General features: G+C 46.4%; 2 protein-coding genes across 2 annotated transcripts; one reads left to right on the top strand and one right to left on the bottom strand.

Annotated features, from left to right (window-relative positions):
- The first annotated feature begins 5,279 nt into the window (after positions 1 to 5,279).
- LOC125685931 (proline-rich protein 9-like) lies at positions 5,280 to 5,870 on the top strand. Its single transcript, XM_048929422.1, has one exon. It carries the CDS (start codon positions 5,280 to 5,282, stop codon positions 5,868 to 5,870), a length of 591 nt encoding a protein of 196 aa, XP_048785379.1.
- A 6,545-nt stretch (positions 5,871 to 12,415) lies between these two features.
- Positions 12,416 to 13,333, bottom strand: LOC125685935 (protein TsetseEP-like). Its single transcript, XM_048929427.1, has one exon. It carries the CDS (start codon positions 13,331 to 13,333, stop codon positions 12,416 to 12,418), a length of 918 nt encoding a protein of 305 aa, XP_048785384.1.
- Between the last annotated feature and the right edge of the window lie 4,909 nt (positions 13,334 to 18,242).

Here is an 18,242-nt window from a genome sequence, read left to right as displayed (position 1 = left end):
CATCATATATAATAGATTTATGTAAAGAGTAATGCCTTTCCTTGTAACATGTAACCAATTGATTTTGTGCCCCCAGGATATTTGCCTGGGTGAGAGACTCTCTTGTTCTTTTCTGCAGTGATGTGGCTGGAGGAATTTGTCCTTTCTCGCCATCATCTCCTTTTCTTAAATGAAGCAATAAAAACACTTGATCTTGGCATCAGCTGTCTGCAAGCTCTCCTTCTCTTTTGCACTCCCCCACTCTCACACCTTCTCTTAATTTCTACTTAAAAGAGTGTTCTCTGCAGTGGCAGCTCTTGTTGGAAGGTATGACAAGATGTAAGGCAGCACCCAGAGACCCAGCACTCATCCAGACTTCCCCAGACGCTGGCTGGGAAAGGGGATGCTGTGTGTCTTGAGGAAACATGCTGAAGTGGAGGAGCTAAATGTTCCCTTCAGAGCAATGGGCAAATGAGCCACTAATGAGGGGGAAGATGGGCAGGACTGAGAGACTGTGCCTTATGACCCTGCTGCCTGTGTATAGGAGGTCCTGACTTGGCCTGTTGGAGCTCACTTGTGTTTCCTCATCTCTGCTGGTGGATGGGTGCATCTCACCAGCTGGGCACAATGACAGGGATTTGCTTGTCACTGAACTCTGCAGAAATGCTGTCAGTGTGATCAAGGTGTCCTGGGCAATTTCTGTAGCCCTCCATGAACATTGATTTACAAGGGTCCAAGGGGTTCCTCTTTAGCACTAAATCTGTTTGCAAAGTCTGAGAATAAGCAACCTACCCAAGAACTCAAAGCCCCATCATTGCTTGTGCCAAGGACACTGCTCTTCAGTTCTCAGGGTGCAGATACTGCAGGGAGATCAGCAACTGCAGAAGGAGGGAGGCAGCCACCCATACACTGAGCAGCAGCGTGGGTGCTCCTCTGTCTGTAGACATGCACTGCTTTGCTCTTAAAGGTGCCCCAGGGCGTGGGGCTGATGACTAACCTGCAATTAACACGTCTGGGTTAGCCGGACCAGTAGTTGGGATGAGCTCAGTCCTACCCACGGACACAGCATTGCACGCTATGGGATGTCTGGCATCATGCAGATCATGCTGCCCATGTGCAAATCATGTTGCCTTCTCACCTCTCCTAGTCCTATTCTCCCTGCAGAGCAGAGCTCTGCTGCTGGTAGGTAGTACTCAGGGTCCTCACCTAGTGCTCAGATGCTGCCTGAGTCCCATTGCCACACCACAGAGGCACCAAGCCAATCAAGGCTGGCTAATTACCCCTCTGTGGAGATTTGGCATGGCTCAAAGGCTCCTCCAAAACTCACTGTGCAAGCAGGGATTAGCTTTGGTCCTGCTCCCAAATTCGATGGAATGCTGTATAGTTGGAAGTCTGTGGCTCTGAGACTATTATAACAGTTATTAACAGCTTTCAGTGTTTGCTGGGCCAGCTAATGCACTCTGAGCTCTGAAATGTACTCCTCAGGGATTGAGACACAGATTTATTCAGGAAAGAAAAGTCAGATTCATGTTCTTGAGTGCTGGAAAATCAAGGCAAATATTTGCAATAGTCAGAAGGCTAAAGCTAGTTCCTCTTTTTCAGCCTTAATGGCATTCAGCTGCTCACTTATCATTCTTCACAGAGCACTCACCTTCCTGAGTAAACAGGAAAAGAGGTGGATAGTGCTGGATTGGGGTTCCTCTTAGTCCAGAAGTAACAATCTCATTACTTGATCAAACAGACCCTGGGGCATGGACTAGACAAGCGACTTGTTTTCATGTGATGCTAATTTCGTTGCACTCAGTCTGTTGGCATTTCAGCTATGTGAAGATTTCCAAACCCCAGTGATGGCCATGGGAAACCTCCCTGGTGCTGAGCGCCTTTCTGCTGGTAGGGAATTATGGGAGGGGAAAGTCGGGTGTAATGAAGCCCCACATTGAAAGATGTAATCACAGGAGAGCATGCAGGGAAGTCCTTGCTGTGCTAAGAACAAAGGGAGAATCCTTATTTTCTATGGAAATGCTTTGTACACCAAAATATGGGTGGTGTGCTGAATGGGATGCTGCACAGACACAAAGCTTCTTCCAGTTGTGTATGAAATCCCTGATGCCAACAGTGCTGGATGCAACAGAGGAAGAAGTCTTACTTAGGAGGCTCTTGGGTAAAGCAGAAGATGCAAAGAAATCCATGGGTGTCCTATCTCTAAAGTCTTCAGGAGCCTCTGAAATAATTCTTTCTCACTGAATAGCTCAAAGTAGTGCAGCCAAAATGGCCACCAATGGACATTGCTGCGGAGTGCTGACTCATTGAACTTAATGGGAACAGTCAAACAGCCAAGTGGCTCATAAATGTAATAGAGATCCACAAATAAGTGCTAATTTAAAATAATAATCCAGCACTCTGGTGTTCCCACGTATTACAAACGTGGATCAATCTATATCTCCTAAAATATCTATTTCTCCCAGAACTCATTACAGTTTCTTGCTAATCAAATATAACAATAGGGTATAGAATAACACGGTACAAAAAGGGAGAGGTAGGACCAGCCCTCACCATTTCAGAAGCGAGCCTGAAGCCCTCGGTAAGTGTGGAGAATGGGACAGAACAGTCCTAGAGAATCTCCTAGTGAGATAAGTGATGTTGGCAGCTGCTGTGAGGGGACCTTGAGGTGCTGGAGGGTGCCTGCTTTTTTGAGCATCATGGAGAAGGGTAGTGTCAGGAGGAGGAGATGGGGAGATGTTCTTCCACCAAAATACTGAGCTCAATACTGAATCTCAGCTAGTTGCTCTCTGTATGTTTTTCAGTCTGCAGGGTCTACTTGATAGGTCTTTCCCCTCACTTGAAACAGATGTCTAACATGAGCAAATCACACCTTATACGTTCCATTCCTTCCTTGGCAACCCTGCATGTAGCACGAGGTTTGAAAGTAGATGATTGTTATGGCCCTTTTCAACCCAGGGCATTCCATGATTCCATGATTCTATGATTCCATGATTCCATGATTCCATGATTCTATGATTCTATGATTCTATGATTTCTTGATTCTCTTATTTTATGGTTCTATGATTCTACGATTCCTATCTCTTACAAAAGCTGTAGTTCAGGTTTAGGGGGAAAAAAGGCACGTGATGCACCACGTCCCTGCTGCAAAGGAAGAGAGAAGCGGAAAGAATGTATGAACCATGAGGTGCTGCTGGGAGGATGTCAGGAGCAATGCAAATCTGCTCACATGGGCTCAGGACAGGAACTCAGGTTCCCCATGTAAACACCAGAAAGGAATTGGTGCTGGTGAATGTCATTCCCCGGCACGATCCTCGTGTCCAGTATAAACAGGATGCATCATGCATAGATGCTGAATGGGTTGTTGGCTTTTTTTCTGCCCATTCAGCTTTTTTGTTAGTGATGTAGTTGCCTGCCTACACATCACTTGGTGATGACATGCCATCTCCATGAGTGGAACATTTTGGAGAAATGAGCATTTTCTGTGCTGTGTATCTGAGTGGTTTATCATGGCTTCAATAGCTTACATGGAGCCCTGGGCCTAAATTGTGTTTAAAATGAAGTGCTTTACACTGCTCTGACAATGAAAAATAGGCCTTAAAATGTGTCCCCCTTTTCTATTTATTACCTCAATAGCTTGTAGAGGTCCCCATTGGAGTTGTGTTCCCATTGGCATTGCCAAGTATGAACGTTGCTAATAGGGCAACAGTGGGTAGGAGTGGGTGGAGAACATTTGGTGGCCAAAAAGGTACTGGAGAAGCAGAAATCTCAATATATTTTGGAAGCATTAGTGGAACACTGTAGGATTAGCTCCCTCTTTCTATGAGAAGTAGGATGCAATGTTTCTCGTAGTAAATCAGATCAATTGCCCACGTACCCTAATAATGGCTGTCTGTTCTTACTTTACAGAAAAAAAAACCAACAAAGGTTGTTCCGGTATTTATGGAAAAAAATGAGGTGAATATATCCAGGTGTACTGAATCTTTCTGGAAAAGCAATTCATTAGTACTTACATGATTTTTTTCCAGTTACTGTCTCATTCCCATTGGGATCCGCGTGACATATGTAGGAGGTGGAAGCAGGATTTGCTCAGGATCACGTTTTGCCTGGAAGAAGGTTTCCATCAAAAATTAGGCTGTAGACAAATATGTAAAGCATGTGCAGGTGGAGCCTATGCAGGTTGTTAGTGGTCAGGTCTCCATACCCCTGGGCTCCCTTGTTTCCGGAGGTGACGCCACTCACGCCATATAAAAAGGTTTGCATTTTGATGCCCACATCAGTTCATTTGTCTACTCCCTCACTCACTTGTGTTGGTGAACGGTAAGTCTTTCTTGTATTTATCAGGGGATAATTTGATGACTGTTCTTGTTGGTTGTTCTGGTCAAAAGGATATATTAACTGTCACGGGAAAGCTTTGCTTCAGGTGCTCCCATTCCAGGATCCACCTTGGAATGGGAAGAGGATGTTTGAATCTTAGAGATTGCTCTTCCTTAGGTAGCTTGCAAATGTCCTGTCACATCTTCAGCAACCACCTGTCTCTTATCCTCCTTCATGTTCTATCTTCATTAACCTTTTTTTTAAACCTCATTAAGTCGGGAAATTAACAAAATTACTGGATGCTGCAGAGTAAGACTTGAGACTTCAAAGGAGATGGGTGGGAAGAAGCATTATCATGAAGAAGGAAGCTGCAGGACACCTGCGGGCTGAGCTGCAAGAGGCAACTGGGAGAGTTCAGTGTGGGGAACTGAACCAGAAACAGGAGCTGCAACCTCTGGGCTAGCACTTTCCTTGTGAAGGAGAAGCCCATTAAAACTTACTTAACTCCAATGCTGTACTATGATACACAGTACAGAGTATCTGAACTGGTGGTCTTTGGGCTTTCTCCCCTGGGACTAGCAGCTTGATGTCTACACAGATGGGATTGTGCTCTGTGGTCTGTTTGAGGAGCTGAAGAAGTGACCAGCAAAAGATATGCTGTGGAATGTCTGCTGATATAATTAAGAAAATAAGGAAATAGGCTATTGTTACTTTATGGCTTTTACAAAGCTAAACTTTGTGCAGCAGTTCTGAGTTCGTGGTTGTGGTTTTCCTGGCAGTGATGCCTTCAGGTTCCCAAGAAAGTGTTAACTGTATGTATCCAGATCCAGAAATCATTCAAGCTTGAAATTTTCACTAATTGACTTCTCAGTCCACCAATTAACTGCTATGCCTCTTTGAAGGGCTTCAGTTGTGAACTGTGGCTTGGGGAGAAAAGAGTCCTGATCTGTTTGTCTTGTCTTTGCCTTCCAGTATCCAACAGGATGTCTTACTACGAGCAGCGCAAGCAGCCCTGCCTGCCGCCTCCCATCTGCCTGCAGAAATGCAGCCAGCATGTGGAGCCCTGCAGCAACATCTGCGTAAAGCCATGCCCAACGCAATGTGTGGAGGTCTGCCAGAACCCCTGTGCCACTGAGTGCACCACATGCTGCAGCACCCAGTGCGTGGAGCCTTGCAGCACCCAGTGCAGCACCCAGTGCGTCACCCAGTGCGTGGAGCCCTGCAGCACCCAGTGCGTCACCCAGTGCGTGGAGCCTTGCAGCACCCAGTGTGTGGAGCCTTGCAGCACCCAGTGCAGCACCCAGTGCGTGGAGCCTTGCAGCACCCAGTGCACCACTCAGTGTGTGGATGTCTGTCCTCCTACGTGCGTTGATGCTTGCATCAAGCCCTGTGACACCCAGTGCCCGACGCAGTGCCCCGTTCCATGCGTGGAGCAGTGCAGCACCCAGTGCAGCACCAAGTGTGTGGAGCCCTGCCCAGCACCATGTGTGGAGGTGGGCACCAAGAAGTGTGTAGATACATGTGAGACCGTGTGCCTGGAGCCGTGTGGCACCGTCTGCACTCGTCCATGCTAATTGCCTTCACTGCATGGGCCTTGCAGGCAGCCCCAATGGTTTGCAATATCTGCTGGCTTGTAAGAACCCAGGGAATGAAATACAGATGACAGACCTACCTGCAACGTATCAAAACCTCTCTCGGTTAAGCCATGCTCTCTTTGACTTGGAAAATATTTCTCTGCATTTTTCTTCCCGTATCTCTTCTTCCTGTGCTACATCTGCAATCTCAGCACCTTTTTCTTGGTAACTGCAGTTGGCCAATCTTCTATTATCTTGGGGAGATATTCTTCAATGGTTGTACTGGGAGCAGTTGGTGAAGATGCCTCCCCTTCTATTCTTTAATTCTCTTCACGTCTTCTAATGTTTGTCCTCTTGCCTTTCAATGTCTACATGCAGCAATAAAATTTGACCATCGATGGCATTAATGTGTCATTTTTTCTTTCTTTGGTCCCCACATTTGCATATCTTCAGACCAAAGAACACAGTCCTTTAGTTTTCCTCTTAAAAAGCTGGTAAGGTCATGGAGGATTTGTGCCTACAATGCTGTAAACCAAGCTTGCACCCTGATGCTGAACAAAGCCAATGACATAAACAAAACATCACCCCATGAATACCACTCTGACAGGTGTCACAGTTTCATTCTACCTCAAAATAATGGTATATTTGGTCCTTGGGGCTCTGGATTTTGGGGCCAAATCTGTTAAAAGGATACTTCAAAAGGATACTTCAAAAGTAACAAAAACCCTAACCTAAGGGAGAAGGCGTTGAGAAGGCATTAAGATCACTAGTGTGATCTTAATTATTCATTTAAACCAATCCAGAGGAGATGAAAATGGCCTTTTCAGGCAGCTTTTCCCATGATCTTCACTGACTAAAGACAGAATGTAGAGGATCTGGCTTCAGGAGGTGAACCTTGTCATCACTCAGAAGCAGATCCTCGCCTGCAAGACTGCAGTTTTGTTCCCAAGTTTGCTGCAGATTCTTTGTATGACTTTGGGAAAGTCTCACCATTGTTACCTACCCATTCTCTACCTGCAATAAGAACTTACCTCCCTAGCTGATAAAGCAATTGGCACTGCAGGCTCATCAACATCTGGCAGGGGATGATAAGGTTTTAATTCATTCACAAGCACACGTTATTGATTTGGAGTCACAATTCTGAAGCCAATGGAGAACCATTGTCTGGATGGAGTTATAACCATTTAGATGTCAAGTTTCAGAGATAATGCTCCCTTTGTCTTACACACCTGCATGTGACTTGCTCACCTCTGTCTTCATGATGGCCATACAATTTCCATGTCTGGGACAGAGGGTTATTACCCACCTACCATGTCATTATGGCAAGGGTGGAGAGGGACTGATCTAGAAAAGAAAAGAGTTATATTTAGGTGTGTGTAAACACTGTTACCAAATCAGCTTTTAATGAAACCTTGTGTGCAGGTGTAGAGTTTGACTGTAGATTACTTTTTGTCTTATTTCTGTCAACACCAAAAGGAAAATCACTAAATAGGAATAACGACAGACAAAATGTTGTATCTCACGAAGGTAAACTGTTTCTACGCTAAACATACGTTTGCACATGGAGAGACAAACTGATGGCAGGCGGATCAGACAGCAAGAAAGGGGAAGGCATGACAGAGACCACACATATGCTGTTGAACACAAACTTCTTGTGTTCAATGAACTTTGCCATCCTTAACCCCACAAAGCATCAGTGCCCGCTTCCAGATGTGGAAAAAATTTGTCAGGCAGTCATGTGCAGCTGCTAGTGAGATCTGTTGTCCAGTTTAGTCACCTCTGACTGATTCCAGTCCTCTTCATCCAGCTCTATCAGCCGCATTAGTCACTGAAGTTTCCTCTTCTCCCTCTCTCTGCAAGCACTGCTCCAGGCACAGTAATGATAGATGTGAGCATGCTGGGGGAAGTGGCAGAAAGAGCTGCTGGGCTGTGTCCATTGTGCTTCCTGTGCCTGATGGACCATGAGTTGCAAAAGCCCTGACACATCGCTCCCCTATGCACCTGTGGTCAGAGTTGAGCATTGCTAAGATTCTCCCATGCGTTTAGAACAAATGAATGATGTTTCGTCCATGTTAACCTCATGGTCATTAGGACCCCTGATTAATCAGCAATGAATGGGGGATATTACGTGATGGGATTTTCCATTAGCACCTTCTGCTCTCCTACAGCCGGTGGAAGCCATGTCCTTTGTTTCTTTGCATATCACACCACTAAATTGGAGATTGAGCTGTAATTCGTAGGGCTGAACGTGACCCCACAGGGCAAAGCACTGAGGAACACTCAATGAAGTCCTGAACAAGCTTTTCCATTACAGCTAGAGGCAATGTTTCTGTTGAAAGATTTTCTCTGTTTCTTCCTTGGGAAAAATTCAAGAGGACTGACATTTTTCTCAAACATAGACCCATTCCCAGCAAAAGGAATCCTGCCATGACCTCAGCAAGCCAACCCGGTGCTTGTAAAAAATTTTAGATCCTTCAGTGAAAAACTAAGGAAAATCTCAAAGAGAAATAAGAGGGAAGATCTCCATTTCTTTTTTTTGATAATACAGAATGTTTCAGTTCCCTTTTTGAGATGGAAATGGAGAAGAGAAGCAACAACTGTCCTGGTGATCATGGGCAAAATTACCAGGAGACACCTCAACTTTATACAAACATGTTTTAATGACATCGGATCTGAGCTGGAGCTGAAATCCGAGTTCACCTGTGGGATATTTGCCCAGGGTCGGGACGAGATGAATTATTAATAAATTAGCCAGTTATTACCAGATTGGGTGTGCCTCGGATTAAAAACAACAAATCCCCCGCACCCGAAAGAGGAGGCATCTCTGCAGCCCTTGACTGAGGTCCAGGAGTATGGAGGTGTCAGTGGAGCAGGTTCTGGTTGTGAAAGATTCTGGTCATCAAGTTAATCTGTTGTCATCAGCTCCTGGGGCTGCCTTTGGAGCGCATATAAAAGCCTCCTGCTCCTGAGGCTCCTTGTACCCGGTGGCTTTTCTGCTTCTGCCAGCAGCAGCTGACGCGAGGTGAGTCCCTCCATGCAGATCCAGCAACACTGGGGGTTGTCATGGTGCTCTGCTCTTGGGAAATGGGATGGTTTCTCTTTATTTTATTTCTCTGCTAGCAACTCCAGCTCATTTTCTCCTGCATGTAGGTGAAAACCATATTTTTTTATTCCGAGACTTTCCAGACAGAGCCTCCAGACAGTGGCTCACTGACTTTCAATCAGCAAACCCTTGTTATCCCTCAGCATTTTCTTCCAGCTGATAAGAATCCTTTTGGATAACCACCAGGTGTTGAGGATCAGACACCAAAGGATGGCATCCACCAACTCGTTCTGTGTTTGCAGAGCAGTTGTGTGCTGATCACCAGGGCTCTGAGTCTCACTTCTGTGCACAAAGTCGTAGCAGCAGGAGGACAGTTCTTTGCATTTGCAGCAGGGGACACAGCTCCTGCTCTGGGTTCTTAGAGCTCTATGCAGAGACGTGACCATAAGCAGAGGGATTGCCATCCAACTCTTCTCTCTTCCAAATAGACCACTTGGAACACTGAAATATCACTGGATTTTTGCTCCTATTGCACCAAACAAATACTGCTTTGAGGTCTTGAGCCTCCATGATTTCATCACAATTTGTCTTGCTTCTTAATCTATCAATGTTCAGAGTACATCGAACAGAAGGAAAAACCCACTCATTTTTTCTCTCCTCCTCTTCCCTCTTCTTCTGGAACAATTCACCTATTGGGATCACAGCTTCATTAGGGCAGTGCTTTCTTCCTGCATTCTCTTCCATACAGTTATGCCCCAGGGCCTCAGCAGAGCTCCATAGAATCCTGAAATGAAGTATGGGGAACCTACGACAGGCTGGAGTCACTAATACAGGGTTGGTTTGAACAGCCTCATCCTGAGGGATTTCCAAGTTTTTGTTGGTTTGGGCTTTTTTTTTCCCCATGTTCTTTGACTGCTAGAAATGACTTTTAAAGGCTCCTCATTGCTAGCTTTGGATCAAGGCTAACAAAGTGACTGAAGCTACAATATCCAGAAAGAGAACTTTGTAAGGCTCAAAGTAACCAGAGGGGAACCTTGCTTTTCTTCCAGGCTCAGCAGAGATGTCTTCCCACCAGCAGAAGCAGCAGCAACAAATACCTGCCCAGTGCCAGCAGAAGTGTCCCCCAAAGGGTGTGGAGCAATGCCAGGCCCCCAAAGGACAGACCAAATGCCCTGTGAAGAGCGTCCCACAGCAGCAGCAGCAGCAGCAGTGCCCCAAGCAGAAGTAGAGCTCCCAGCAGCGACCACGAAGAGCTATGGAAAATGCAAATGGGTCTTTCCGTGCTCTCTTTCTGCTTTCCAGCTCTGCCTGAATAGCTAGAAATTTCCAAGGCGCCTTCTTTGCTTGCAGAAGTCACAAAGAGATGCAATTCATTATCTCAGATTTATTCATCTTCTATTATAAAAGAGTCATGGGGCTGTTTCCTTCTGATCTTTAATTTGGGACACGCTGCAATAAAAGTGTAATTAACCTCCTCACTTGCTTCCTGATATATATATATTTAGCTTTACTGGTATCAATCATTATCTTTTGCCTTCTTTTTGTAATCAGAGTCACCTTTCAGTATACACATGCATATAAGGCACACCCACAGGGACCCATGCATATCCAGGTTTCCTATGGAGGAAATGGCATTCTCAGGTCTGGATTATGAAATTTTGCAAGTTGTTTTCACCCTGAGCTCGTGCAAACCAGGCAAAACTCAGTTTTCTGCAAGGTATAACGTTCTGAAGTACATTCCTGTGGGATTTATCAAAGCAATTAATCACAACTGGGAGTCCCAGATATAGAACAGCTGTGATCTTTGGATGTTCTGACGCTGAAAAGAAACTTTTGATTACTTCAAATGATTATTTCCAGTTTTAAAAGAGCCAGAAACAGGATTTTGAATGTTTCTGTTTCTCGGCAGGAAATATTGGCTCAGCTAATTGATTTCCAGCCAGCTGTAAAAAAATGCAGAGGAGGAACATTATCACAGAGGCAGAGGCGGTGAATGATGTGATATTGATGCCTTGCAGTCAGACACCAGCAGGCTGTGCAAGCCAGAGGCTGTGTCTGGTGTAGCTCTGCAATCTGGTGATGGGACTGCACACATCCCACACCCATCCAGCAGAGCAGGGTGAGACTGAATTTCTCCTGGCTCAGCAAGGGTGGGAAATCTGTGTGCTGCTGCTTGCAGCTTGCCCTGTAGATGGTGTTTGAATAGGGCAGATGGAGCAGGATGTGAGCTGCGTCCTGCTTTGGGGTGGAGCGTCCTGTGGAGGTGTGTCAGTGAAATTCATTAGTGTTTCAATGCACAATTAATTAGTGTTGCAGTACAATCAGCCATCCCATGGGCTGGTGCAGCACACGGTCTCTTGCAGGCGCTTTCAGAGGAGCAGAAGACTCAGCATTCCTCTCAAGCACCCACATTTGAGTCCCCAGTCCCCTGGCATTCAGCTTGAGTGATGTGCAAGCTGAGAGCCCAGGTTCTCTTTGTGAGAAGAAGCTATTAAAAGTCTCACAGCTCAGTATTCAAAGTCATTTTTATTGTCCGTTTTCACAGTGAAATAAATCCTGGATACAACATCAGCCTAAAACAATTAGGGTGAAGCACCAAACACATATGCAAGAGCAGTGTGTGGTGAAACATGTTGCAGGGTGTAACTCAGACCGTGCACGCCTCCTCCTTCATCCTGTCTGACAGCTAGAAGCTGTGCTGGGGGTTAATCTATTTCAAAACACGTCTGGGTTGCATTTAATTACCTATATCTTTTCCATGAATACTGTCAGCTTGAGCTGCTCCTGACACATCCTAGAAAATCTGAGGTGAGCTCTCTCAGGAAAGCAACAACGACAATTAGTTTAGCAAAGCAGGTAATTAAGAGGTGATGGTTCTTTTGTAAAGATCTATCCCTTTCCTCTAGCTCAGTGGGTTTTTTATTGCATAAAATATTCAGCACTGTGGATTCATGGTCCAGAAAGCCTTGGTGCCACCAACCAGAACCCCTTAGCTGCAGCTTTAGTGGAAACCTCAGATCCTATTAGTGATAGGCAAAGCCCTAAATGTGAGGTGGGAGATTGTGCTGGCGTGCAGGGAGCTGGGGGAGGGATGCATGGGAACCAGGAGGCAGCGTGCAGGTCTGCAGGATGCATTGACTCATCGGGTGAAGGTGGAATAATTGGCATGATGAGCCCTGGCTACAGCCCACCATCATGCTCTTCAATTTTCTCTCCGGATGATTGAATGATTGGGAGACGGCAGAGATTCAGGTTGCTGGAAAGCCAAATGCTCATGCCTGCACCACTACTGGGAGCCTTCCTATCTATGGCAGCCCTGACGTGTCAGGTAGCATATAGCTGTTAGTGGGGACAACGTGAGCGTTAGTGGGGGGAGCTGGGAGCTGTGCTTAACAGAAATTCTGCAGTGGGTAAAAGGGCATTGGAAAATGACCTGTGTGAGATATGGGGGGAGGTCTTGCATCCTGCTTCTCTCTTTGGGGCTTCCCTTGCCAGCTGCAAGTTATTTCTGTGTCAGTGGCCACGGGCTGGGCTGTTTTACCTGCTGCTGCTCAAGGGGAGGATGCTTCTCAGGAAGGGAGCTCTGCTCTGGCTCTGGGCCGGGTGCAGGGATTGGCACAGGGACCTCCTTGCACTCCTGCTTCTCCTGGGGACATTGTTCAGGGTCAGCATTTTGAACAGGGACCACCACTGGGACCTCTTTGCATTCCTGCTTCTCCTGGGGGCAGGGTGCAGGCTCAGGGTTTTGGACAGGGACCACCACTGGGATCTCTTTGCACTCCTGCTTCTGTTGGGGACACGGTGCAGGTTCAGGCTCTTGAACAGGTTCTGGCACAGGGACCTCCTTGCTTTCCTGCTTCTCCTGGGGACAGGGTACAGGCTCGGGGTTTTGGACAGGAACTGGCACAGGGACTTCCTCGTGCTCCTGCTTCTCCTGAGGACACTTTGCAGGTTCAGGAGAGGCAACAGGGTCTTGCACAGGGATCTCCTTGCACTCCTGCTTCTGCTGGGGGACAGCTTCCGGGCAGACAGCAAGTACTGGCTCTGGCAGCTCTTTGCATGCTGACTTCTCTTGGGAGCATGCAACAGGTTCAGGCTGTGATACTGGAGGGAAATTTGCTGGTAGCTTGCTTTGCTGCTGCTGCTGCTGCTCTTGGGGTGGGCACTCAGGTATCACGACTGCTGGTGCTTCTCCCTTGCCTGGTTCCACTGATGGTGCTGGCAATGGCTCTGTTTCTTCTGGATACTGCACCACTACGACTGCAGACACTTCTGTGACTTGGGCTTCAGACTGGTGCTGCTGAGGGCATGGGACAGGCTCAATGCAGGGCTCTGGCTCTTGATTTTCCTTTGAAACCGTTTTGCCCAGGCCAGATGGGAGAGTGATTTCCTGCTTGCATTGCATCTGATTCAAAGACATCTTTGCAGGAAACAAGATTATCTGAAAGAAACGTCAGAGTGTTATTGTGTCTGCTGATCGAACAGCATTGGGATAAGAGTGAAACAATTATGAGAAACATTCATCATCTGCAAGACTAACTTTCTCTTAGCTTGCCCTTGGTTACCCAAGGCAGGTTGGCTCAGGAGGAATTATGATTTGCTCTTTCTTTTTCATCCTGTCTCTGACTCTGCCTTATCTTGTTCCTCTGCTCTGCTCTGCAGTGTGGGACAGGTCTAGCAGAGGTAGAATCACTCCTTTGAAATCGGAGCTGATTTACACTTCAGAGCTCTTCCACCCGTTGCTTTGCTCTTCCCAACGTGTTAACTCCCTTTCATTTCTTTCCTGGGGGACTGACGAGAGGAGCTGGCAAATAACAGATCTGCTGGATTGATAGCGGTTTCAGAAAGTCAAAATAATCGTAATAAAACGGACAGCTAAAGACAAGAATTAAAAAAAAAAACAAAAAACACCTGTGCATCAGAAAGTAGAAAACATGAATCTGGGTCCAACGGAACACCCCACACTGACAGAAATGAAATCATCTGTTTTGTTTGCCCCTTTTTAAAGTGGTTTCCAGATTTTTCTTGGAATTAAGGCCTCAGGGTGGACCTCCCCCATAAGTAACATCTTTGTGTAGCACTGGGAGCCTTAGAAGTGCCCATGTCATGGGTCAGCTTCACCTCAGTGCTATCCCTCACTTCATGGTGATGTAATGGACCAAGGCTGCAGTGTCACAGTCCTTTCAGCTGCCATGGAAAGAATTAGCAGTGGTGATGCTGCCCTACATTTCTGGACTATCATCACTAGCATCACTCATAATGCATGTAGTTCACATGAATCAGGATAATCAAAAGGGATTTCTTCTCCCAGGATGTGCAATGTGCCAAATGGGTTCTCCTAAAGATTTATGAAACTCCCTCTCTTTGGTGCACTGCCGAAGCAGGATCAGGCTTGGCTGCCTGGTGCTGTGGCTCTGGCAAATCCCATGCTGCTCTTTTTCTAAAGGACACAAAGAAAAGGTTAAAATCATGGAAGCATGAATTGGAAGAGTTGTTTTAAAGTCCCACCAAAAAGGACTGGAGTCAATGCTGATCAAGTGTGTGTGCAAGTGTTCTCCCTTCCCATGGCACCTTCCCTGCTCAGCACATCTTCAGAGCAAATCATTGCTCTCTTTCCCATCCTCCCAGATCATCCAGATCATTATCTGATGCTCTTACTGTTTCCTTTCCTGATGGCATCTTAAGCCATGGATGACAGAGCACAGGAGGAGTATTTTCTCCCTTCTGCTCTATCAGCCCCTCATACTCACAGGTCTGTCTTTTGAATAAATAATTACCCCATGATACTAAAGTTTTAAAAGCTATCATATTATAAATAACAGTATCATAGAAAATGGATTTGGAAGGACCTTCAGTAGGCCGTTTAAACCTTCCCTTTCCCTGAAGGCAGAATCAGTTACACTTAAACCAACATAATTTTATCTAATTTCTTCAGAAAGGATCTAATTTGGCACTTAACTATCCCCAAATTTACAAACTATCTGAACTTGCCTTGCAGAGCCATTCCCAGACTGCTGGTCCAACCCCAACGCCCACAGTTTCTCTCCTCTGTAGGAATCTTTTGCATGCTCAAAGTTACCAAATAAAGCACGTCTTTAAAGAGCCTGCCTAAATGAAACCTCTGTGAGATTCTAGCTAGCATTAAATCATAAGCATCACAAGAAGGATCAGTATTCAGTGACTTACCCAACCAGTCAACAGGGAGAAGTGCAAAGTTGAGTGGATGGAGCAGTGTGGAGATTTGGGAACTTTTATATGGTTTCAAAGCCCTGCCTTCTGGGGATGAGTCCTCCAGGTAATGAGCTCACTCTTTCACAACTGCCGTTGTGTGTTTCCTCCACAGACTTGTTTTACACGTAGGCAGTGTGAAGAGACAGCTATTTTTTTTGTGCAGAAAGCATTTTGATCCCTTTTCTGGTTGATCAGAGCCAACGCAAAACTTTCTCTGCGAATAAAGGTCATTGCCTTTGGTTAACACTGTCACCACAGACCCACCGAGGTCTTCCATGCCAGCTAATGGTCTTGCCCCCATTTCTTAGGATGCATTTGTGGCTTAAGACCTGGGGACTGTTCCTATTCTCGACATCTGCCACCTCTTTTTCGTCAATGAATTCTCTAAAGCGATTTCCTAGTCATTCTATCTGCTCATGATGGATGGGTTTATTTTTTTCCCATTAAGATCTTCATAGCTTTCATTCTTCCCTCATTTCAGAGCAGATTATTTCGAATGCATGTTGTCATCCATGGTGTGGTTCCCAGCTAGCAAACATGACAGAAGTGGGACCTGAGTATATCTTCATCCACCATATGAGGAGTAAAGGGACTTTTAAGAGCATATGAGATTTATCACAATAGGATGGAACTGGGACATCACACTGGTTTGGATGCTGGGATGGAATTTGAGAAGAATGTTTCAATATAACAGTGAGATGAAGGGAGTTTGTAGTGCATGCAGTGTATTCTCAGAGAGTTATTCCATGTTCGAAGTACATGAAGTGAAAATAGCTCGCTGATGATTACCCTCAGATCTCACAGTGCTGTTAGAATACAATCACATCGTCCTCACCATTCAGGGTAGGGGCAATTTGATCCCACACGGTGACACGTCCCACACAGAGGTGAATTTCATCACATTTGGTTGTCTCAGGTCTATCTTTGTCTCCTCTCCATGGTTTTACCAGAGTACCTTATCACAGCACACACTGCAGATGCAATCATTACAACAGGCTGAGCTGGTACCCAACACTGCTGGGGCTCCCGGTGTGAACTCGCTGGCTCCAGCTGTGGTGTAACTTCCTCTGCTGATAATCATTTAGCAACTGAAGCACAGAACACCTGAAGTTTAGACCACGCGTTGTCTTCTGCCATAGCGTCACTTCACCCATGCAACTTCCTTTCTTGCCTCATTGCAGGTGGGGCTGAGCTGGTGCCTGGCTGGCTCTGGAACCTGCTGAGTTGTGGTCACCAGCAAGGGATGGTCCCAGCCTGTGATCTACCTGCATCTGAAGCCTCACCCATGCTCTGCTGGCACAAATTGTAACCATGGCCCCACTGAAGGCAGGAGGCAGAATGCTTTCCAGACACAGATAATCTGTCTGTCTGCTTTCTAGGTAGGATCAGGCTTCGTGGTTACCAAAACCCTTTGGCTGAGGTTCCTATAGCCCTTCAAAGCGGGGCTATAGGAATACAGCAAGGGGGGAATAAGCCCCTAAACCCTGAATTTTATAATGTATCCATTAGCCTGGAGAGAACAGAGCAGCTGTGTTCAGACTGAGACAGCACATTTCATTAGGTCAAATATTGCAATGGAGAAAAGCAAACGTGCAGATTCAGGCCAGAGCTTCAGTAACCTTTGTTACAGCCATCGAGGAGAGAGAAATAGGGCACGTAGCACCTGTGTCCAGCACTGAGGCAAAGGCAGCTACAGGTGCAACCACCACGGCCCTGTGTTGAGACACTGCTTTCATTTAAGCAAGCAGTCAGCTTTCGGGAATATACAACCAATTTGGGTGCCAATTTTCCAGACTCAGCTTGCAACACTCCGTGAGTAAAGAAAATCACTTTCCATAGCTGGAGGGGAGACGACCTGCGCCGTGTCTGCAGACCAGGCAAGGCTGTCCTGACCTTCCGCCCTGGTTTGGATCCAGCTCTGCAAAGGCTCCAGGAGGTCATTTCACATCCACAGCTGCAACCTCAGCAGAAAAATGATGGCAATTATCACTGGAGAGGCTCTGAACTCAGCCTGTGGATAGGGAGTGAATGTTTTTCACACCGTAGCAGGATAATTGCTTTCCCCTTCCATGCGAATTGCACAAAGGCTATTTTTAGAGGCAAATGCCATATGCAGTGAAACCTGCCTTGCTCAAACCTCTGGGGAACTACGGGAGAAACGTGCATCAAGGAAAGTGGCCTGGCAGCCAATGTGGGCTCAGCTCCCGCCTGGCGGAGCCCTGGCTTTGCTCCTGCTGACCCCAGCTCCACCCCACTAATTCCAGGCAGTGCAACACCACAACTGAAAGAAGTGTCCTGAGCCTACCCTTCTTCCTAGACAGAAACTGCCACTGTGGGTTCCACTCAGCTCGTGGAGGTCCCCCAATGGCTTTACAAGCGCTAATCACATCATTAATTACTCAGGTCCCCAGAGTCTAAGATACCTGGAGGTGTGCACAGCAATTACACTAGCAGCTCCAAATGGAGGTCTGTAACAGCCTGATGCACCATGGAGGTGTCTCAGTACCTCAGTGATCCTTGCTGCTATACTACTTCACTCTGAAAGAAAGGAGGAGCTTTCTTGGAAGCACAGAGCACTGCAGAGCACCTCAGCTTAGCAGGTGAAATGTGACCCTCCCCTCACATCCACAAGGGTGCTCATTGATTTCTATCTATGCAGGGCTTGGAACCTTTGTGCACAGAGAAAACGATCTGCAGTAGCTGTTGCTCTCCTGGATTTCACGTCTTGGTATGATTCATGAGCTGCCCAACTGGATCTCCCAACACAGGGCTCACCCCGATGGCTTAATTAGACACTGTTTCGTTAACTCCCCATCTTGTTCTTTATTATTGTGCCTGTCATCACTTCAGGGTGGACACCTCGATTAGCTCATCTCATGAGACAAAAGACTTAATTACCAGTTACTGAGTTTCCTAGTATCGGTCTGTCTGCTGCCATCCCAGTAACTGAACCATCTGCAGACTCAATCTTCCCCAGTCCCACAATGATGGCCAAGCAGTCTGCACTTGACTTTTTTTCCTCTGCCTGTTATTCCTTGAGAGACTTCTCTCAGTTTTTTGCTGTAACACAGCACCCAAGTTCCCCACGATTACTTTAA

Source organism: Lagopus muta, chromosome 29 (genome assembly GCF_023343835.1).
Source record: "Lagopus muta isolate bLagMut1 chromosome 29, bLagMut1 primary, whole genome shotgun sequence".
Taxonomy (NCBI): Eukaryota; Metazoa; Chordata; class Aves; order Galliformes; family Phasianidae; genus Lagopus; species Lagopus muta.
This window is presented reverse-complemented; position numbering and strand designations above follow the sequence as displayed.

Bases quoted from the DNA above. Each gene is read 5' to 3' on its own strand.
- LOC125685931 (XM_048929422.1), top strand. From the start codon at position 5,280: ATGTCTTACTACGAGCAGCGCAAGCAGCCCTGCCTGCCGCCTCCCATC.
- LOC125685935 (XM_048929427.1), bottom strand. From the start codon at position 13,333: ATGTCTTTGAATCAGATGCAATGCAAGCAGGAAATCACTCTCCCATCT.